The sequence below is a fragment of the Aspergillus niger genome, assembly GCF_000002855.4.
Source record: "Aspergillus niger supercontig An08".
NCBI classification, from domain to species: Eukaryota; Fungi; Ascomycota; class Eurotiomycetes; order Eurotiales; family Aspergillaceae; genus Aspergillus; species Aspergillus niger.
The window spans coordinates 1,374,231-1,395,696 of record NT_166524.1 but is presented as its reverse complement, the minus strand read 5'-3'; the positions used below and the strand labels follow the sequence as shown (position 1 = coordinate 1,395,696).

Here is a 21,466-nt window from a genome sequence, read left to right as displayed (position 1 = left end):
TATAGCTCGCAGAATGCCCGCTCTTATCCCTCAAACCCCTCACAAGGATGATCTGGATGAAACGTGAGTCCTTCCCCACTGGGCGGCCGCTCTTGTCAGAGGGATCCAATAGCGGCTTCGGTCGGGATCATGGCTGACGTGCGCAGATGGACGTTCCTAGAGAAGGGCATCGACAGCGTGATGCTCAAGTTGGAGGAAGGTGTGGACATGAAAACTGTATGCTGTTCAGCGCTCCTTTCCTGGCTTCCCCACCAGGTCCTGTCGAGCTGGATGGTTTGCTGACATACATCATTCTCGTTCTAGTACATGGCCCTGTATACGTATGTCCATGTCCCGAGGCGTCTCTCTCGTGCCTTTATGTATTGGCTAACCTGCAGAAACAAGCGCGGTCCACAACTTTTGCACGTCACAAAAGGCTATCGGCAGTAGTCAAAACATAAAGGCGCATCATGGCGGTCGGTCACAGCCATATAGATTCTTGAGTCTCAGAAACCCACAGCTGACGCCATCACCAGCACACCTGCTAGGAGAGGAACTGTACAAGTTGCTCGGGGAGTACCTCTCTCGTCACCTTGACGCGGTATACAAGGAATCCGAGGGCCATGCGGAAGAAGCCCTGCTGGGATTTTACATCCGCGAGTGGCTCCGTTACACGACCGCGGCTAAGTACATCAATCATCTTTTCCGGTATTTGAACCGTCACTGGGTCAAGCGGGAAATTGACGAAGGCAAGAAGAATGTATACGATGTGTATACCTTGCACTTGGTCAAGTGGAAGGATGACTTTTTCATGAAGGTCCATGAGAAGGTCATGGAAGCGGTGCTAAACTTGGTCGAGAAGCAGAGAAACGGCGAAACTATCGAGCAGTCTCAGATCAAGAGCATTGTTGACTCCTTCGTCTCCCTTGGCTTGGACGAGAGCGATTCCAGCAAATCAACCCTGGAGGTCTATCGGTACTACTTCGAGAAGCCCTTCATTGACGCCACCAGGGTTTATTATGAGAATGAATCACGCCAGTTTGTCGCAGAGAACAGTGTTGTTGAGTACATGAAGAAGGCGGAGGCTCGTCTGGACGAAGAAAAGGCCCGCGTGGGCTTGTATCTGCACCCCGATATTTCTAAGCACCTCACTGACACATGCCTGGATGTGCTTGTTACCGCTCACTCAGAACTCTTGCGGGACGAGTTCCAGGTCTTGCTGGATAATGAACGCCAAGAGGATCTGGCTCGGATGTACCGACTCTTGTCTCGCATTAAAGACGGTCTGGATCCTCTCCGCACGAAGTTTGAGGCCCACGTCAGGAAAGCAGGCTTGGCTGCCGTGGAAAAGGTTGCCGCCGATGGCGAATCCTTTGAGCCCAAGCTTTACGTCGATGCACTATTGCAGGTGCACACCCGGTATCAGAGTCTGGTAAGCGAAGCCTTCAATGGCGAGTCAGAGTTCGTCCGGTCTCTAGATAATGCTTGCCGTGAGTTTGTAAACCGCAATAAGATCTGCAAATCTGGTTCGACGAAGACCCCAGAACTACTGGCCCGGTACACCGATTCACTTCTCAAGAGGGGCTCCAAGGCAGCGGAGGAGTCTGAACTCGAAGAAATGCTGGTGCAGATCATGACCGTCTTCAAGTACATTGAAGACAAGGATGTATTCCAGAAGTTCTACTCCAAGATGCTGGCTAAACGTCTCGTTCACGTCAGCTCGGTCTCTGACGATGCGGAGACCAGTATGATTAGCAAGCTTAAGGAGGCGTGTGGATTCGAATACACCAACAAGCTGCAGCGTATGTTCCAAGATATCCAGATCTCAAAGGATCTCAACGCCAGCTACAGAGACTGGCAGGAGAAGATCCTCGACGATGACGATCGGAGGAAACTGGTGGACTCACACTTCCAGATCCTGGGAACTGGGTTCTGGCCCCTTAGTGCGCCTTCGACTGACTTCCTCGCGCCACCGGAAATCGTCAAGACTGCTGAGCGGTTCCAGAGTTTCTACTTTGACAAGCACAACGGCCGTAAGTTGACATGGCTTTGGCAGCTATGCAAAGGTGAAATCAAGACCAACTATATCAAAAACACCAAGGTTCCGTACACGTTCCAGGTGTCAACCTTCCAGATGGGTATTCTCTTGCTGTTCAACGAGCATGACACTCTGTCCTACGAGGACATCCAGAAGGCCACATCCCTTGCTCCCGAGATCCTTGACCCGAACCTCAGCATCTTCCTGAAAGCCAAGGTGCTCACTATAAACCCTGAGGGATCGAAGCCAGAACCTGGTACATCCTTCTCACTGAACTACAACTTCAAGAACAAGAAGATCAAAGTCAACCTTAACATCCAGATCAAGTCTGAGCAGAAGGTAGAGTCCGATGATACGCACAAGACGATTGAGGAGGATCGGAAGCTGCTGCTTCAGGTATGTCCCCTGCAACCTCGTCCCATTAAAGAACCTCCAATGTCGCTAACATGTGGGTATTAGTCCGCCATTGTCCGTATCATGAAATCTCGCAAGAAGATGAAGCACGTGCAGCTTGTCCAAGAAGTGATCCAACAAGTCAAGTCACGTTTCCCTCCCAAGGTTCCCGACATCAAGAAGAACATCGAAGCACTTATGGAGAAGGATTACATAGAGCGGCTGGACGGTGATGAGATCGCCTACATCGCATGATCCCCCTACAACCCAGTTTCTCCATTTCCTCCCCCCATCCTTCTCTTTCTCTGGCGGTTCCCTCCCTCATCATGGATCAACATCACACCACATCAACCATCATCTCAAATGTCCTGTTAGCGCGGTAGCTTCCTTATTCTTATACTAGTCTTCTTTCATCTTGACTCATATTGTCCCAATGGCACATCAAGGAGCGGCGGATGGGAAACGTGTTTTTCTTTTCTTTCACAGCGCTGCTACGACAAATGATAACCCAGACATACAATTAGACTGGATCCCACTTTCCACTTTTCTTTACCAAGTCCCTACTTCATCTAAAATCATCTAGATTGCAATTGAAACCGAGCTGGGCAACAATTGCGTAGTGATCAGTAGATTCTATACATTAGATTTCATAGTATGTTAAAGACTGCCATTCATTATATAGACCGTACTACCAAGGAGTAACCTGTGAGTGTGTAATGCGACAATGATATTATGTATGATTTGGTATCAAAACACTATGAGCGTTATCTAGCTCCTATGCTATTACTATGTATCAGTTCACATGATGGGGAGAGAGCATACACGACATTGTGATAGATGGCATGTCATATATACAGGCATTATTTGTGTCCTCTTCGGGTATCAAGAGCTCTCGATGATAATAGACAAGAGCGGGTGAGAGGGTGGGTTCCCAAGAAAAAGAAGCCTGTCGTGACATAAAGCGGAAGGCGTACATACAGGATTAGAACAAGGGAGAGAGAGAGAGGGAGGTGGAGGTTTGCTCCCCTGTTATCAAAATCGAGTAGACACAAGCACGGGAGCACATCGACGAATTGAATGTCTTATTTCTCGGCATGTGGCTCGATTGGTTCCGGAGACACTTCCTTGATGTCAGGAGATGGTTGCAAAAGTGTAGTAGGAGCCTCCGCTTGGTCTTCCGGTGACTTTGATTTAGAGGTTTCGGGTTCATCGGAAGATGGCGACTTGTTCGTACCTTCCGCTGCAGTGGTGGGTGTTGACTCGTTAATTTCCGGTGCGGAGTGAGTTGTGGGCTCAATAGGCAGTTGGGTTGATTCTATCGCCGGGACCTCGTCATCGTGCACCGACGAAGCTGTGCGAGACAAGGGTGATCTCGAATACGTGTCTTGTTCGCCATTGTTGCTGCTCTCGTCGTCCTTTCGGTAGGCGGAGCTGAACTCCCCGCTCTCCCGCCGCAGGAGGATATTGCTCCACCGCTTTCTTCTGCTTCCACTGCGAGAGATAGTGGAGTCTTCACTGCGACGAGACTGCATGGACCGCCGCCTTCCTCTGTCCGCCTCGCTGGCTTCTGTGATGCTATTTAGAGCCGGAGCAGATGGCGAATTGACGGAAGTTGGTGATGCCGGCGTGTTCTTCTTCTCTTGCCATTCCTTCCGCTTCTCACTGGCCCAAGAACCCCAGGAGCTGAGATAAGCACCTGCCTTCTGGCTTGCTGCACTGACGGATGCCTGTGCTTGGGTAAGGTCGACAGCAGGAGCTTTACGCGCAGAGAACCAGGAAGCACCGCTGGTGGAGTGTACCGATGCGGTATCGGAAGGTGAAAATGGAGGAGAATTCCGCGAGCCTTTATCCAAGGATGAACGTTGCGACTGGGAGGCTTTTTCTTCATTCTTTTTGCGTTGGGCCTCCCTCATGGATTCAATGTCCGCCCAGAAGCTGTTGAATGCCGCGCTCACTTTCTTCTGTCCTGTGGAAATGTGCCTGTTCAGAGCCTCGCGGCTTTCGCGGACCCTTTCGTCTAAGTGAAGCTCCGCGACTTGTTGAGACAAACGTCGTTGGACGTCATCAATGGTGAGCCCTCCTGCGCATGGATGGCGAGGCTCAACGATCGAAAAAAGAAGCGCATCAGAGGTCAGACGCTTGAACAGCGAATAATTCGGCGTGTTCCTCCACTGTGCCAAGAATTCGGAATTAAATTCCAAAGCCGGGTCTCCCTCGATATTGAATGCTTCTAAATGAGCACGGCTCCTCCGACCTAACTCGTCGGCATTCAAGGAGTTGAGCTCTTCGTGATACTGCATGCAAGCGAGGAGCGCCAAAAGGTATTCTTCGAATTGCAGTCTGATGAATTCCTCCGACCCCATGTATCCGTGGGTCTTAGGCTGCTCTGGATGGGCCTCATCCCATGTGTCGTTGATGATTTGGGTGAGAAGGTCGATCCAGCGCCGGTCTGCGACAGAAAGTGCCAAGGCATTCCGGAGGGTGGGGGATGAGATATTAATGGTATCTTCGTCAAGCTAAGGAGATAAGATATTAGCAGGGAAATTGTAGAAGCGTCGAAATTATTCTCACATTAACTAGTATGTCGCTATAGCGATCTTTTTGCTGTAACAGTAATGAATTTGTCGAGCCGACGACATACGACTTTGTTCCATAATCCGCTAGCAGATCCAGCTGCTGCAATGGCGTGTAGGGCCCGAACATGCTTCCCTAGATAATGTTAGAAGCGCCTAAGCTCTACAAGTGGTGTTTAACAAACCTTGCCGAAAATCTGCAGAGGTAGGCCCATATATGCCAGTACTGTAACACTATTAGTATGAAAGTGGTGGAGAAGAAGATGAAGAAATCAGATGACCTACATGAATTCCTATCGCTCGTCTTGAGGGACGTTGGCTGTTCAACAGTCTGTGCATAGGTGTCAAACGCTGGATCAGCACAGTCCTGTAGCTTATTCAAGAGCCCAGGAATTAGAGAAACGAGAGAGAACTGAATCATGCACAGCCGCTCGCATCGGGAGCCGAAGAAGAGCATCTGCGTAACATTAGTGTGTGATGTAGGCCACTGTGTCGGGCATACGCTTACCTTCGGCTGTAGAAGCAGAGCCTTGAAAAGAACCAAGGTTTGATATTTGAATTCATGAATCATCTCCCGCAGGGAAAGACCTTGATACAAAACGTCAATCATAGGAACGCGCAAGCAAATTGCAGGTCAGTCATACCTAGATTTTGGTCTTTTGACCCCTCATCCTTCCTCAGACTGATCACGAGACCTTCTCTGAATTTCTACCAGGGTGTGAGTAACGGTCGAGGCAGACTTCTATTTAGGAACGCACCTTTAGAATATCGATATCCGAAAAATCACTGTTAATGCTGTGTCAGCTAAGCCACCCCAGGATATTATCCGGCGGACTATTGTCCAATAGCAAGGGAGAGCAAATGGCCCCAAGAATTGGCGTCGGTTGATAGACATACCGCTGCGCAAACCAAGCCGAAGTCACAACAGACAGTTTCTCCCTCAGTTGTCCCAGGCTTCGAGGGTTATCCGTCACCACAACCACCGCTTTTTGAACCGTCGATCTCGTAACATCCGGGGGCCTATATAGGAGAAGGTTCGAATCGATCTGTCTAGAACAGGAGATGCCAAAGAGCGAAGTCGCCGGTTCGGTAGGAGTCTCCTTCCGCCGCACGGTGAAGTACGAGAACTCTTCGGTGGACCTAGAAGGCACAGCGTGTGTCAACGCAGCTCAGAGCGATTCCTCGGTAGTAGTATGGATTCACGAGGGAGGGATAAGACAATTCGGGTCGTACATATGCGCTCCATCAGATAAGGCCATAAATGGTAACAATGACCAGTCATTCTCCGCTGCAGGATCGCTTCCATCGTCTCCAACGCATAACTCTATTTCGGGACCCCTGGCAGAGTAAATGAATGTATGGTTAGCAAATTTAGCTCGCGCCGCGGTGGATCATATGAGAAAAATAGAGTGAAACACAGGGAACAGAGATGAGGTACAGGTGCTGGTGCTTGACGCCGACCCAGTAACCGTTATAGCGGGGGGACGAGCACTAGTAGTAGTAATGGGCGTGCAATCGAGGAATGTTGATAGTGGTTTGGGTCCAAGCCACTCCGTAGCCTCCCTTCTGGAACATGTTCCCTGCCCCTCCTGGGCTTGCTTCAGCCGACGACGAGTCACTCACCTTGCATGGTGAAAATCTATGACCATGACAATGGGATCCTGACCACTGCGGATGCAAGACATGGCGTGGGGACGGTCATAGAAAACGGGGACTGGGAAGTGACACGTTCCAAGCCAATTTCCACCTTTTAGAAAAATAGGAGGAAGCCCCTCCTGTCTAGAAGAGAACCCAATAAAACGGACGAGGCCTCACGTGGGACGAGAGGGACGACAAACAATTAATGCAAGACTGGAGGAAGCGATCACTAGTCCGAGTCAGTCGGTAGTCTTGGAATTAAACTGGACCCCGACCAGGGGGGAAGCCAGCTGTTGGCAGATTGATCCAGATCCGCTGCAGATTGGTTCCCCCGGTCGGGCGGTGAGGGGAAGTTGGGGGGAAGAGACCGACTCCTTGGAAAAGGAGGGCCCCATACGCCCCGCTGGAAAGGCTCCCTCGGGATTAAGGTTGGCTATTTAAGGTGCTGATGGCTTCTATATAGGTTAGGAATTGAAGCCCTCTTCTTCCTCTTTAGGCCCACAAGGAAACCAGAAAGACCTCAACAATCAACCGTCATAACATTAATATGTTTTTCGTATTCGATTCTATGGCGCACATACGAAAATCCAACAAGTTTCCTCAAGAGACACACACACAATCTCTCACAGTAAAGAGAGAGGAACAGACACATCACACCCCAATACACTCAATTTAATCAAAAAGAGATTTATAACACGCATGCTCATCAATCGTGGACCAAGAAGAAGTGTATATATAGCATCAAGAATGGGTAACAAAAATAATTCAGTCGTGTTACAGACGGGTCCAATCTCCATTTCGTCCGACTCTCAGCGCGGGTGAAAATTTTCCAAAGCGCGGATCGTGTGTGAACGCCTGGAAGTAAGATTGGTGAAAGAGTAAAAAGAAAATTTGGGAAAGGAGTCAAAAGAAAGACCCGTTTCGGGCAAAAAACACCATATCACAGTCCCCGCTTCCAGTCTACATACCAAGAGAAATCGAAGGAATTGACGACGTCATAATCATATCGCATCGCTGCCTGCGCCTTGTCCATGGCATTATATTGTGGAACCTTTTCATGCGAAGGCCTGTTGTCCATCTGCGACTGCTCCTTCGACAAGCACTTGGCCAGCATCGTTGGCTTGATCAATGTTGTGGAAGTCAAGAATCTCCGAGTACCTACACTAGGTTAGCATTCAACACTCTAACAGCTCTAATTCGCAAAAACCCACATCATGATCTTCCAAGTATCCACCGGCAGGTCGGCGTCATTAAAGGACCAATCGAACTTCTCTTCCGCCACGGGTTCGTCGGTGGGGTCGTGGTAGGGGGCGAGATATTCATGTGCAAGCGCTTCGCCGGCACGGATCCGCTTCTTGGGGTCGAAAACTAGCATTCTCTCGAGAAGATCAACAGCTATGATGATGTTAGAGATTGGCCCAGCGTCGACTAATTTGACTATTGGCAATATACATACCGTCGGGGTCGGCATTCTTGAACTTGCTAGCCAAAGGTTGCCGTTCGCGTTTCGGCAGTGACTTAACAAATCGCAAAGTCTAACACGGTAAAATATTAGCGATATCTCATCGAAAGAGCAGGGTTCACAGTAGCGGAGAGTGGATGCTCACGTTCTCACTGCAGATGGTCTGAATAACGTCGTCCGGCGGGGTGCCCAAAAGTTCTGTAATAATCGAGAATTGGTTGACATGATCCTTTCCTGGGAACAGTGGCTTTCCCTCCAGCATCTCCGCAAAGATGCAGGCTGCACTCCAGATATCGACTTCCACATCGTATTTTTGCCATGTGAGCATGATCTCGGGAGCGCGATAATACCGGGTCGAGACATAGCCTGTCATTTGGGGGTCTTGAATACGGGCAAGGCCAAAGTCGCAGATTTTCAAATCACAGTTCTCGTTGATGAGGATGTTGCTCGGCTTAAGATCGCGATGAACGACACCGGCCGAGTGGACATATTTTAGTCCTCGCTGCGAATGGTCAGCGTACGCCAGGCGAAAGATCCACGATAGAAAAAACGCGGAAATAAATGACAGAATGGCGTACCAAAATCTGGTAGAGGAAATACTGAATGAACTGCTTTTCCAGAGGTCGGGAAGTGAGGAGTCTATGGAGGTCGGTTCCCAGGAGTTCCGTGACGAAATAGCTGCGGCGATCGTCAGAAAAACAAGGCAACTCAGTGACAGCTCGAAGCAGGCAAAGTTTCTTACATATCTTCGAGCGGAGAAATGAAGATATCACTGAGACTGATTATCTGCTCATAGTCAGCATTGCGGTACGGCGGATGGCGGACCGCCTTTTGGTGGGGGGATTTTGGCTGACATTTTCGTGTCGTAGATGCTTCAACAGTTTCAACTCGCGGTACGTTCTCTTGGACAGAACTGGTGTGCTAAACGGCTTCATAATCTTCTTGACGGCGACTGGCTGTCCTGTCAATTGATCCCTCGCAGAGCTGAATTATACCATGACAGGCGTCAGTCCATGTGCTGTTCGGGCGGGCCACAGAAGCCATCCGCGTGGCGGGCGAAATCCAGAAGAGGGGTTGTCGAACTTACCAGACAAGACCAAAAGCGCCCATTCCCACAGGCTGCAGGTCTGTGTACCTGCGAGAGAATGAGTAAATGGTCGATAGATCATACTGATCTTCTTTAAATCGTCAAAAAGAGTCGCACCTGCTTGTAATTTCGAAGGTTGTGCCGAAGATCTGGGCACGCACGAATTCCGCCATTTTGGAGCAAGGATGACGGTACACCGCACTCAAAGAGGGGGGAAGTGGGAGCCTCGGAAGCTCTTTCTCAGGAGATCTGGAGATTAAGAATGGAAGCCGAGAAAAAGAGACAAGAGACCGAGGGGAGTGAGGTGGGAGAGGTAGTAGAGTTGAAGGAAAAAAATGAGGGCAGTAGCAGGAGAGGCTAAAGTGAACAACGACAAGAGCAAGAATGAAATGCGGGATCTAGGAACGAGGTACGACTGGTTGTTGGTGGTGTTGGAGAAAAGAAAGAGGCAGCAAAAGACCGTAGGTGGCGCCCAGCAGGGTGTGTGGGGAAAACGAGTCTCTCTCTAGTAATTCCTACTAGTCCGTTGAGTTCTCAGTCAGTCTCCGGAACGCCCAAAACAAGACCGATGACGTCCGCGACGGAAGCAGGGTATCGCAGAAAGGTCCGGCTGAGTGTGGGCACAACTACTAAGAGCAGCTTTGCAATTCTTAATTCTTTTCTCTCTCTCGCCTACTACCGATCGACTAGTGCCACTGCGACTGTGACGCGGTCCTGTCTAGACTCTTGAGTCATACCCATTGGTTGGATTGGTTGGAAGAGGGTTCCAAATTTCAGGGAAGAGGCCCGTCACGCTTACCTAACAGTCGATGGGAGAATTTCTCCCCAGAGGGGCACTACTTACTATTATGGTCGGCATGTAATTGATATCTAGTTCTTACATTGAAGTCTTCTCTGATGGATCTCCTTACGATTCTCTGTATATAAAGAATTATCAATGCCCCGCGGGATCTACTAGAATCGATGCTCAAGCGCCAGCAACAGTCAATGGGTAAAACTTCTGACCATGAAGCTGACTCCTGCTCTATGGGTATAAAACATATGTTAGCTATCCAGAGGCTGGCGAGATTCTATTGTGTGAAACAGATACTTATGAGCTTGTGCAGTATACCTCAAAGGTCCCAAGTCAGCCCATTCAAACGGTCACTAGCTAACGGACTACCATCGCGATCGATCCGAATACTACTGAGTATGATTCCAAGAAGGCGTCTACTACGTAATGCCCAACCGGGGCGAACCATACCATCAGTCCTACTAGTCGAGTTAGCATCAAGCTGTGCTCCTCAATGTCATCATACCCCCTCGGTGGGGCTCAGCCGGTTCCAATCAATTCCACCAATTTCGTGACGAACAACCCATCATATTCTTCTGTCCACTGATAAAATTATATCTAACATGTCGGCCGAACAACGATCGTCTCATACACTCAACTTAGTATCCGCCAAAGCTTCTAATTCTGTCTAAGGGGGGACCCGGGGCAAAAAAAAGACGGAAGATGGGCAATTAGGTGATACTAACATTAGTACAGTAATCCGTGCTATGTATGGAAACTATATCCGGGTTTGTGTAAGGCTGTTCAGGCTGTCATGATGACCGTTTGACAGATTTCCCTTCCTATGCCAATATTAGCATCGAGGAGTTTCAGCACAGGAAATTTGCACGGGGTGCCAACGCAGCTAGTGCTCGGCCGAGGCCATGCTGCCTGACAGGAGGGGAGAGGTCTTAGGATGATTACTATATGCCGATACCACCTAATTTACCCGAGATGGTCCAACCCCATCATCACCTGCGCTCTGACCTTAAAAGCTGTTTCTTTCCAAACATAAAATGCTTAGTACACAAGACATCAAGTTCAGAGAAACGGTAAAAGTCCAGCTCTCATATCTGCAAGGAGTTGTTGCACAATGGCGGTACGTTTCGACAATGTGGGAAATACCACATGACACCCGCTTTGACACGGCCATCCCTGCTGAACTACAATAAACTGGTTTCATGTTGGCATGAAGAGAAGTAACGTCCTACAGCATGACCGTTCTATGTGAGGGGCTGCAAGGCTGATGCCAAAACATTGGATGAAGAGTTCCTGTCGTAGATTTCAATGTTGACAGTGTCTAAACCGATTTATTGGCTGCTTCTACATTCCTAGATATATGGTCTTCTGCATGTCTGATTTTCTAAGTAACAGTTAATACTAGTATGGATGCTGCAGTCAACATAAGTTAGCTCCGTTGGGAATGGAACGAGCGGGAGACTCGTTGGCATGCTACTACTACACGAGGTAACGTTTAAGCCAGGTAGGTTCATGAAGCCGCGTTCTATGTAACCTTGATTGTAGCCATCGAACGCGACCAACGGTGTTGGACAATGTGTATGCTTCTGAGACTGAAAATCAATCAGCATATACAAGCTGCAAATTGTTGTTGTTGTTGATATATAGACACAATTACAAGTCAGGCGTAATCAAATTTAAGTCGAAGCCTACTGTCACCTGTCCATGTCTTCAAAGTCGAGAAACGAAGATGTCCGTAATCGACGGGCAATGCTAGTAGATCCGAGCGCGAATTGCTGACGTGCTATGGTTATAAGCAGTCTGATCGCATTGACGTTGGAGTCCACCCTCAGCCTTCTTTCAGCCGCATACCGACGCTCTCGTGGTGGATTTTGCTGTTGTGTAAAGAAATGTTTGGGTTTTACCCCGCCCTCTTCTGTTACTACAGCATAAAACTCTGATGGGTACGAGAATAGGGAGCCATGACCATGTAACTATGGTGAGGGGAAGGAAGAGGGCTAGGGGTGTCTTTAGCTGTGGTAGCTTCAGCCAGTGTTTCATGTCCACATGGTTGTTGTCTCAAACCATTTCTCCGAACCAAGTACCTATTATTAACGCAGTATTCGAGGGCAGCGGGGGGGGGGGGGGGAAAGACGACTTCAAGACGGATACTAGTGTACTCCATAGTGAGAAAACGAGAAAACTTAGAATCAAGCCATTCATTTTCGGACACGTCCAAAACGATCATCCAGGACGGGATACTCTACAAGGGGCACCCCTACACTAGTACTCTCGATACGGTCGAAGAAAGCATGGCCATAAGATAAGTAGGTACTTTGTAGTGAATTGGGGGCTAAACCAATTCATATGGACAGGCCAGGAATACTGGGTTCTATTATGCTCAAGTGCAAAGTAGGTTGATAGGGATTAATGCTATTGGATGTAGCAACAAGTGACCAGGTAGCCTCATGAATTGCCCGGTTAGTCTGATGATCTTCTAAGCACAGTTTTCCACTCGGGTGCTGTTGTTAGCCACAGCCTCACTTCATGTGCTGCTGGATGAGATGATGCTCTGAAGGGTAAACGGAATGAGAAAAGATACTATCTATACGAAGAAGAAAAAACACAATAATTAACAAAAGAAGAAATGTATCATATCGAAGATCTAAGTATAAAGGGGATCGACACTCACTCCCTGCGTCAAGAAAATATGCGAAAAATGTTTGTTTGGATCATCAGGAGCACGGGGTACCACCGAATCGGCTCTAGACCAGATGTGACACAATACCATCAAGAGGGAGAGTCAAACCCTTCACTTGGGGTTTGTGGACGCACACAGTAGTAGAGTAGAGTTGGTTGGAGGAAGGGAAGAATAAAAGACACACGCTAAAATATTACGAGCGACAGAGAAAGCCTAGCTAGGCAAATTGAAGTGTGCCCTGTCTGGGCTGACTTGTTGTAACCGCTGCCACTGGCGTTTTGAGCTACTAGTAAGTTAGTCCCTTTTTTTGCCTCCCCCGGGCTGCCCACAAACTTGACCACAAGAATAGTACGTACTGTAGTAGTAGGCAAAGCGTGGGTTATTATTTTTTTAGGGGCAAATTAGAGAGGGTCTCAAAGAAGTAGGGAGTATTTCAGACATCCTTTGGAGAGAGAACTTTGGCCATCAAGTGAACCCGGCCATTGACATAAAAGATCGGAATAGTAGAGGGTATTATTATTATTGTTATTTATTATTATTATTATTATTTCGAGTGACTATTATACTTACAACCCCCAGATCGATCAGATCCATTCATCCATTCAAACCCCCATTTAGCGCCAGTGTCTTTCTCCTCTTTTTTTTTTCTCTGTCTCTTTCTCTCTCTCTCCCTCTTTCCAGGCTTTCTGTCTCGCTCTCACTCGCTCTCCCTTTATGCCTTTCACTTGCGGTAAGCTTGGGTCGCCCGGTCCACGTTTTTCCCAAATACCCACCCGCGCCCCTACGATCGAGCGAGTATGTAATCCTCCTCCGTCTTTCTGCCATCTCCACTTCCACCTGTCTAGATGACGATTGGGAAACATCCACAACTGGCCCATCGATCCCATCCCATCCCCATCCCATCCTCTCTCTACCAACCACTACGAATTAACCATCCATCAATCAGTCACATCCTACCATTCACCTCCTCCTCTTCCTCCCTCCACCCCCTCATTTTCCCTTTTTCTACCACTTAACGCACACGAACTTATTCTCCTTTATAATGACCAGTAATAATACCTAATTCCCTTTCATATTCACGCCCGCGCATTCTGCCCCCCCATCCCATCCCATCCCATCCCATCTCATCTCCTTCCTCCCTTAACTACCCGCCTGATTGATCGACCCGACCGACGACTGATCCCCATTGCTTACATTATCTCACTCGAGATCCGCGCTCTCATCCACTCTCCCACATCATCCCCCCCCCGATCGACTTTAACTACCCTTTTTAGCGTCAGGTCGTCATTCTCGCTCGCTTTCCTGCTCCGCAGTTAGACCTCTTGACACCCCTCACCACTCGATCAAACCTCCAGCTGAACCATCCTACTCCGCGCTTGGGCTCGGCGTCTTTTCGTTGCTTCGCTGTCTCCCCTGCTTTCTTTCCACCTCCTGCGTCACGAGCCAACACCTCCGTCCCCCGGGAGCTTGCAGTTGTCGTCGCCCCGGCCTTCCCCGTTTCGACCTCGAGCCGTCTGTTGTGGCTCTGCCTCCGGCCACTACGCGCGCAAGCCTCGATCCCTGATCGAACCCCATTGTCGATCGCATATACGACTGTCTCTCTTGCTCTCCCAACCCGACCGCAGCAGCGATATCCTCTCCCCCCATTGCGCCGCTCATAAACCTCCGTCCGCAATTACATCTGTCTGTTTTGGTCGTTGGAGCTGCCACTAGTCTGGGAATTCGCTTCTCCCGTCGGCGTCGGGTCTCAGCGTCCTGACAGGTTGATGCCGTATCCTTCCGCAGGCAGCTAATGGGTTAGCTTTCCGCTGTCTGGGAATCATACCGAGAACATGGGTTCGTGTGTGAGTACGGAGGCGACAGGAGATGCGGAGTCGAAGCGGAGGAGCCAAGCAATCGACCGAAAACTAGAAGAGGACTCTAGGCGACTACGGCGAGAGTGCAAGATCCTATTACTTGGTTGGTTGCAATCCGCTCATCCGGCTATACAGGAGTCGATGGGCTTTCAAGGTCAACTCTCGCTAACTGTGATCTCTTGTTTTGATCGTAGGTTCTGGAGAGAGCGGCAAGTCGACCATCGTCAAGCAAATGAAAATCATCCACCAAAATGGCTACACAGTCGAAGAGCTGGCTTTATATCGCCTGACAGTTTACAAGAACCTCCTCGATTGTACCAAATCTCTCATAGCAGCTTATCACCAGTTCTCACTAGAACCCTCGAGTCAAAAAGTCCGCGACTACATCCAATTCCTTTCCGATTACAACATTGACCCTGATCCCAATATACCCCTGGATTCCAAGGTCGGCGATGCGATAACGTATCTCTGGAACGATCCTTGTACTTCCAATGTGCTGGAGCATCAGAACGAATTCTATCTGATGGATTCTGCGCCATAGTAAGTGCTTGCGTCAATCGAGTCCTTCCACAAGCGCAGCCGCTGACCGAGTCCTTCTAGTTTCTTTCAGGAAGCTAAGCGGATAGCTTCCCCGGATTACATACCTAACGTGAATGATGTACTCCGCGCGCGAACAAAAACGACAGGTATATATGAGACGCGATTCACAATGGGCCAACTTAGCATACAGTATGATCTGTCCTCTCTTTGAAGGGTCGACCCCTGTTTCATCGACCACTTTCTGACTTGTCACATAGTATGTTTGATGTTGGCGGCCAGCGGAGCGAGCGGAAGAAGTGGATCCATTGCTTTGAAAACGTAACATCCATCATCTTCTGCGTGGCGCTGAGTGAGTATGACCAAGTATTACTGGAGGAGAGCAACCAGGTATGTCTCTGAGCACTCCAAATCGCCTTGCCTATGCGCCCTGCTGATCTCGGTTTCAGAATCGCATGATGGAAAGCTTAGTCCTGTTCGATTCTGTGGTTAATTCTCGATGGTTTATGCGAACGAGCATAATTCTTTTCCTGAATAAGGTCGATCTTTTCAAACAAAAGCTTCCTCGGTCTCCATTGAACCATTACTTTCCGGACTATTCAGGCGGTAATGACGTAAATCGGGCGGCCAAGTACCTTCTTTGGAGATTCAATCAAGTCAACAGAGCGCATCTGAATCTCTACCCTCAGTAAGTATTGATCAATCTTGTTCGTGTTGTATAGATCACTAATTCTCCACCAAGTCTGACTCAGGCCACCGACACGACGAATATCCGTCTAGTATTTGCCGCTGTAAAGGAAACAATACTGCAAAATGCCCTCAAGGATTCGGGTATTCTGTGAAATAGCCATCGTTCGATGAGCAACCAGACCCGGTTTAGGGGGGCTTCCATCTCGATGACAATGTCCGCTCATTACCGAGATTCTCCACTTTGGCGATTGCCTATGTTGTGTAGAGGCCGACCTATCTGCCCTCTCACTAGTCCAATTTTCCGGCCCCGGTCTTACTGACGAACCTCATTTCTCTCTGAAACCTCGACCCTTCCGATTTGCACCCTATTCGCAGCTTTGGCGTTCGTTATCTTTCGATTTTCTTTGTTCATTTGTTTCACCACATTGTGTTCAGTCGGTAGGCATCGGCGTTACGGTGCTAAGTTGACCTCACAGTTCAATGTGCCTGGCGCTGGGTTGGTTCATGGTCATTGGAATTTGTGGCATGGTGTCAATTTTCTTTTTTCTTTTTCATTTGTGATCATTTCAGGATGATATGTTTCTTGGGGCTTTTCTATCTGCATCGGCCATAACAGTCCACGTCCAACTTCTCGGGCTGACCATCAATCCATAAGCTCAACATCTTCAAGACCAGGAACAGCAAGCTACTGGCCTTGGCACTACTTTCTTTGCACGTGGACTGCGCAAAGCCTTCTGATATCCTGTCTCATGCCTCGGGGATTTCCTATAACCCTTTTCGTTTCTTTCCCCATGATCTTTGACTCTGCATCTAATGGCGATCTCTCTTTACACACTATCCTAATCTTCTATGCTATTGCTCGGCATTTTACTTTCCTCGTTGCTCTCGTCCCGTCTATACCACGCAGCTTGTTGTAGCGATCCTATGCATGCAATTGATCTCTTACCCATGAAATGCCACCGTGCCCTTTGTACAGCGATATTGCCCATCGCGAGCGGAGTGGTTCCATCAGATGATGCTGTAACGCGTGCTGCTTACTGTCTTGAAGTCGGTGCTGCTTCCTTTGACGTTCTCTTACCCGCCCGAAAAGGCGAGCATATCTAGGCAAAGGCCCAGTCATGGCCAATGCCTTCAGGCACAACCACCGTCTTAGCCGGTGGTTAGAAGTGGGCCAGGCAAGTCGCAGCGCTGTTTACCGGGCGTGTGTAGGTATGCAAAGCTACGAGCGCCGCTCATCTTGGTTCCTTTAGTTAGTTCATGGAGCCAATCAAGGGGACATTGGAGAGGGCTTGCACCGTGCGAGGGTCATGGGAAACGCATGGCTCGCGCGGAGTTCTTCGAGCTCAGACCGTCGATCCTAGCGCTCGAATGAGATGATGGATGGGCAGGACGTTGATGACCCGCCGATCGGACAGGAAGGTTGCAGTGCGGGGGTGGGGATGAGGCCGGAGATGGACTGGACCCGGAGGACTGAGCTGCGGCGGCGGACGGTTAGATTGAAAGAGCTGTACTCTGTAGAAAGGAAGATGCAATCAAGAGGGAAAAGAAAAGAAAAAAAAAGGAACAAACACATGTAGATTGATCCCAAAGGTAGTTTCACCTCTGTAATAGTTCTGGCGATCAAAGGAAAGTAGCAATTGGGAGGAGTAAGTTATTCTAAGACAAGAGGACTCGTGTACGGTATCAATACACAGTCAAGTCACCAAGTCTCAGAGTCAATCCTCCAACTAGTGAGAACTTCCCAGCGATCACCATGCGTCATAGCGGCAGCTCCGGTCAGGCCAGACGGCGACAGTCAGACGAACGAGATGGTGGTGGAGCAGCGATGGATTATTTCATGTTGTCTCTGTCGCCTAAAACCCCTCATCCAAGGAAACGTCGTGACTTCTATTGAGTTCAGGCCCAGTTCCGGACAATCCGTCAGTCAACACACCCTTCATCCAATGCTGGTCCAGCATCCAGGGAGCTACACGGCAGCTTGGGGCTTTGCCCAGTTACGCTGCTCAATTTGCGATTGAGCTAGTTGGAGTTCCATGGAAGCCTAGACACTTGCCTCGCACGACATTGCATGAGAAACCGGGGGACAAACGTATGATCCCCCATTCCGGATTCCTGTTCGATCCCCCATCTATCGCCAACTGCGATCCCAGACTTCGATATTACCCCTCCCGGGTAGTCTCGCATGCCCTGCTTTGATCCCAGCATTGCGAGTTAGACACCCCTTGTGACGCAGTTGGTTGAGGGGAAGGGAGAGAAGTCACGGTCTGCTACTTTTGATTCTTACTATAGTGAAGTATAGTCAGTCAGTCAGTCAGTCCGTGGGTACTACTTACAATACCTCGTTCCCACCCCCCTCCCACTTCCTTCCTCTTCTTTGTCCTCTCCCTCCTCCCTCCCAAGTCTCAGCTTCCCCCTTTTTCTTTCGCCTTTTTCCACTACTATAGGATTCGAGGCGCTTCCCTGGTTCAGGCTTCTTTGTTATCGAATGCCCTACACTCAAATAGTTGGCTAGTCTATTGACCTATCCGCCATAGACTTCTTGAACTAGTGCCTCTGCCACCTCAACGCTTGTTCAGCTACAATGTCTTCGGAACAGCCTCGTCGTGAAAGAAAGCCTTCGGTTGGAGCTCCAGTTTCCGAGCTTCAGGGGCCCATTGGTCCCGGCTTCAGTCGTCCCAAGCACAGGCGGACCTTCACTGGCTTCGGACCCGCAGAGATCAAAAGCGTCGAAGCCAGTATTCCCGAGCATCTTAGGGAGGCGTGAGTACCCATTTTCATCCAACCCTTTGTCATAGACTATACCTCCAGCTCTTCATAGCTACAGGCTTGTCTGATGTTCTACGACCATGGGAGTATCGCTGACCTGCATTGTCTCTTAGATGGCGGAAGCACGTAGGATAATCAATGACGCGCTTTAGACCTGATATCACCTTGCTAAGCCTGCGTTTGTTATAGTCCGCCAATGGATTCTCTAATAAAGAAGAGTTCGAAGTAAGTTGGATAACACAGAACCGTGCTGATAGAGTCGAGCATTTCACTTATTATGTGAATAGGATGAGCTGGTCCGCCACATTGAAACTACTTTGGCTCGTTCCCTGTACAACTGCGATGAATTGTATATTGACCCTTGTTGGACAGCGCTAGGGAACGCAAGTGACTGACGAATTAGGGCCGCATACTCTGGGACCGCCCTAGCCTTTCGAGATCGCTTGATTATCGAATGGAATAAGACGCAACAGCGACAGGCTTCTGCTGACCAGAAGCGGGTGTATTGTGAGTGACATTTCGAACTACTTAGACCATATTTTACTTGATTGTCGTAATACTAACAATCCTGGACAGATCTTTCGCTCGAATTCCTCATGGGCAGAGCTCTGGATAATGCTATGCTCAATGTCGGCTTGAAGGACGTTGCAAGAGGTAGGAATCTTGGGGAAAAGATTGCTCAAAACATTTTACTGATTCTATGAAAAAAGAGGGTTTGAAGGATCTTGGCTTCCGAGTCGAAGATGTCATTAGCCAGGAGCATGATGCTGCGCTGGGAAATGGGGGTCTTGGACGCTTGGCTGCGTGTCTACTCGATAGTCTGGCGACATTGAACTATCCAGCCTGGGGTTACGGTCTACGCTACCGTTATGGTATTTTCAAGCAGGAAATTGTAGATGGGTACCAGATGGAAGTCCCCGACTACTGGCTTGACTTCAACCCATGGGAGTTCCCTCGGCACGAAATAACCGTCGATATCCAGTTTTATGGCTGGGTGAGGAAATACCAGGACGAGAATGGTAAAACCATCCACTCGTGGCAAGACGGCGAAACCGTGCAAGCAGTGGCATACGATGTTCCTGTCCCAGGCTATGGCACGCGGACCACGAATAACCTTCGGCTGTGGTCTTGCAAGGCTTCCAGCGGAGAGTTCAACTTCCAGAAGTTCAACGCTGGCGATTACGAAAGTGCTGTCGCAGAGCAACAACGTGCGGAAACCATCTCTGCGGTGCTCTACCCGAATGACAACCTTGACAGGGGTAAGGAGCTGAGATTAAAACAACAGTACTTTTGGTGTGCTGCCTCTCTGTTCGACATTGTCCGGAGATTCAAGAAGACCAAGAGAGCATGGAGCGAGTTCCCCGACCAAGTTGCCATCCAATTGAATGACACTCACCCAACCCTGGCTATAGTTGAACTGCAGCGCATTTTGATTGACAAAGAAGGTCTCGAGTGGGACGAGGCGTGGGATATTGTGACCAAGACCTTTGGCTACACGAATCACACGGTTTTGCCAGAGGCCTTGGAGAAGTGGTCTGTCCCGCTGGTGCAAAACCTGCTACCACGGCACATGCAGATTATTTTCGACATCAACTTATATTTCCTACAGCATGTCGAGAAGAACTTTCCTCAAGATAGAGATTTACTGTCCCGGGTGTCGATCATTGAAGAGTCCCACCCCAAGATGGTGAGAATGGCTTACATCGCGATAATTGGCTCCCATAAAGTCAACGGTGTCGCAGAATTACACTCAGATCTATTGCGGACCACCCTTTTCAAAGATTTCGTCACAATTTATGGCCCGGACAAGTTCACTAATGTCACCAATGGAGTTACTCCACGTCGCTGGCTACACCAGGCAAACCCACGATTGTCTGATCTAATCGCTTCCAGGCTCGGAGGATATCAATTCTTAACTGACTTGACACTTCTAGACCGGCTCGAGGCTTTCGTCGATGACAAGGCATTCCAGCGTGAATGGGCCGAAATTAAAACCGCGAACAAGATCCGTCTGGCTAAACACATCAAGGAGACTACCGGATACAGTGTAAATCCACAGGCATTGTTTGATATTCAGGTGAAGCGTATCCATGAATATAAGCGGCAGCAGCTTAACATCTTCGGTGTCATCCACCGATACTTGAGGATCAAGTCCATGTCCGCGGAAGAGAAAAAGAAGGCGCTGCCGCGCGTGTCTATTTTTGGAGGCAAAGCAGCACCAGGCTATTGGATGGCAAAGACCGTCATTCACCTCATAAACAAAGTCGCATCTGTGGTAAACAATGACCCAGAAGTTGGTGACCTTTTGAAGGTGATTTTCATCGAAGACTACAACGTCAGCAAGGCCGAAATTATCTGCCCAGCGTCTGATATCAGCGAGCACATCTCTACAGCTGGTACCGAGGGAAGCGGTACTAGTAACATGAAATTTGTCATGAATGGCGGCTTGATCATTGGAACTTGCGACGGTGCTAACGTATGAGACCCTTTTTCCCGTGCGTAATGCCGATGCTAACCAGCACCCCTTTATAGATCGAGATTACCAGAGAAATTGGGGAGCAGAACATATTCCTCTTTGGAAATCTAGCAGAGGATGTGGAAGAGCTTCGTCACCGACATCTCTACGGCGATTTCCAGCTCGATCCTCACTTGGCTAAAGTTTTCGATGCAATCCGTGGCGGCATGTTCGGTGATGTCAACAACTTCTCTGCACTCATTGCCTCTATTGTTGAGCACGGAGATTACTACCTAGTCTCTGACGACTTCAATTCGTATATCACCACGCAGGACTTGGTAGATGAGTCGTTCCAGAACCGCGAGGAGTGGTTAGCCAAGTCCATCACCAGTGTGGCACGCATGGGTTTCTTCTCGACGGACCGCGTGATCAATGAGTACGCTGAGAGCATTTGGAACGTAGAGCCCCTCGATGTGGAGAAATAGACGGTGGCGATTGAAGTTGGACTTTTGCATCGTCTGG

The 21,466-nt window shown here is 49.1% G+C and overlaps 9 protein-coding genes across 9 annotated transcripts; 6 read left to right on the top strand and 3 right to left on the bottom strand.

Annotated features, from left to right (window-relative positions):
• Nucleotides 1–146: 146 nt before the first annotated feature.
• Nucleotides 147–2,665, top strand: An08g05870 (uncharacterized protein; the record flags this gene model as incomplete). The annotated part of the gene is made up of 3 exons (XM_059749092.1): nucleotides 147–273; nucleotides 378–2,413; nucleotides 2,477–2,665. 3 exons carry the CDS (start codon nucleotides 147–149, stop codon nucleotides 2,663–2,665), a joined length of 2,352 nt encoding a protein of 783 aa, XP_059604070.1.
• An 827-nt stretch (nucleotides 2,666–3,492) lies between these two features.
• Nucleotides 3,493–6,668, bottom strand: An08g05860 (uncharacterized protein; the record flags this gene model as incomplete). Its single annotated transcript, XM_059749091.1, has 8 exons — nucleotides 3,493–4,926; nucleotides 4,982–5,119; nucleotides 5,169–5,209; nucleotides 5,269–5,554; nucleotides 5,742–5,769; nucleotides 5,881–6,123; nucleotides 6,217–6,321; nucleotides 6,607–6,668. 8 exons carry the CDS (start codon nucleotides 6,666–6,668, stop codon nucleotides 3,493–3,495), a joined length of 2,337 nt encoding a protein of 778 aa, XP_059604069.1.
• An 893-nt stretch (nucleotides 6,669–7,561) lies between these two features.
• Nucleotides 7,562–9,343, bottom strand: An08g05850 (uncharacterized protein; the record flags this gene model as incomplete). Its single annotated transcript, XM_059749090.1, has 9 exons — nucleotides 7,562–7,769; nucleotides 7,833–8,016; nucleotides 8,078–8,156; nucleotides 8,229–8,585; nucleotides 8,662–8,761; nucleotides 8,826–8,869; nucleotides 8,938–9,067; nucleotides 9,171–9,218; nucleotides 9,288–9,343. The coding sequence occupies 9 exons, from the start codon at nucleotides 9,341–9,343 to the stop codon at nucleotides 7,562–7,564; spliced, it is 1,206 nt and encodes a 401-aa protein (XP_059604068.1).
• Nucleotides 9,344–9,505: 162 nt separating this feature from the next.
• An08g05840 (hypothetical protein) lies at nucleotides 9,506–10,896 on the top strand (the record flags this gene model as incomplete). Its single annotated transcript, XM_059749089.1, has 5 exons — nucleotides 9,506–9,650; nucleotides 9,709–9,784; nucleotides 9,933–10,021; nucleotides 10,129–10,200; nucleotides 10,751–10,896. 5 exons carry the CDS (start codon nucleotides 9,506–9,508, stop codon nucleotides 10,894–10,896), a joined length of 528 nt encoding a protein of 175 aa, XP_059604067.1.
• Nucleotides 10,897–11,048: 152 nt separating this feature from the next.
• Nucleotides 11,049–14,287, bottom strand: An08g05830 (hypothetical protein; the record flags this gene model as incomplete). The annotated part of the gene is made up of 8 exons (XM_059749088.1): nucleotides 11,049–11,136; nucleotides 11,659–11,793; nucleotides 11,886–12,044; nucleotides 13,410–13,560; nucleotides 13,688–13,779; nucleotides 13,835–13,942; nucleotides 13,990–14,169; nucleotides 14,256–14,287. The coding sequence occupies 8 exons, from the start codon at nucleotides 14,285–14,287 to the stop codon at nucleotides 11,049–11,051; spliced, it is 945 nt and encodes a 314-aa protein (XP_059604066.1).
• Nucleotides 14,288–14,472: 185 nt separating this feature from the next.
• An08g05820 (uncharacterized protein) lies at nucleotides 14,473–15,875 on the top strand (the record flags this gene model as incomplete). Its single annotated transcript, XM_001392662.3, has 6 exons — nucleotides 14,473–14,599; nucleotides 14,691–15,036; nucleotides 15,097–15,225; nucleotides 15,294–15,423; nucleotides 15,483–15,721; nucleotides 15,776–15,875. The coding sequence occupies 6 exons, from the start codon at nucleotides 14,473–14,475 to the stop codon at nucleotides 15,873–15,875; spliced, it is 1,071 nt and encodes a 356-aa protein (XP_001392699.1).
• Nucleotides 15,876–16,841: 966 nt separating this feature from the next.
• On the top strand, nucleotides 16,842–17,095 carry An08g05810 (hypothetical protein; the record flags this gene model as incomplete). The annotated part of the gene is made up of 2 exons (XM_059749087.1): nucleotides 16,842–16,932; nucleotides 17,010–17,095. 2 exons carry the CDS (start codon nucleotides 16,842–16,844, stop codon nucleotides 17,093–17,095), a joined length of 177 nt encoding a protein of 58 aa, XP_059604065.1.
• A 4-nt stretch (nucleotides 17,096–17,099) lies between these two features.
• Nucleotides 17,100–17,919, top strand: An08g05800 (hypothetical protein; the record flags this gene model as incomplete). The annotated part of the gene is made up of 3 exons (XM_059749086.1): nucleotides 17,100–17,213; nucleotides 17,390–17,537; nucleotides 17,624–17,919. The coding sequence occupies 3 exons, from the start codon at nucleotides 17,100–17,102 to the stop codon at nucleotides 17,917–17,919; spliced, it is 558 nt and encodes a 185-aa protein (XP_059604064.1).
• Nucleotides 17,920–18,304: 385 nt separating this feature from the next.
• Nucleotides 18,305–21,429, top strand: An08g05790 (uncharacterized protein; the record flags this gene model as incomplete). The annotated part of the gene is made up of 8 exons (XM_001392659.3): nucleotides 18,305–18,483; nucleotides 18,603–18,615; nucleotides 18,679–18,714; nucleotides 18,777–18,838; nucleotides 18,893–18,996; nucleotides 19,066–19,143; nucleotides 19,200–20,965; nucleotides 21,022–21,429. The coding sequence occupies 8 exons, from the start codon at nucleotides 18,305–18,307 to the stop codon at nucleotides 21,427–21,429; spliced, it is 2,646 nt and encodes an 881-aa protein (XP_001392696.1).
• Between the last annotated feature and the right edge of the window lie 37 nt (nucleotides 21,430–21,466).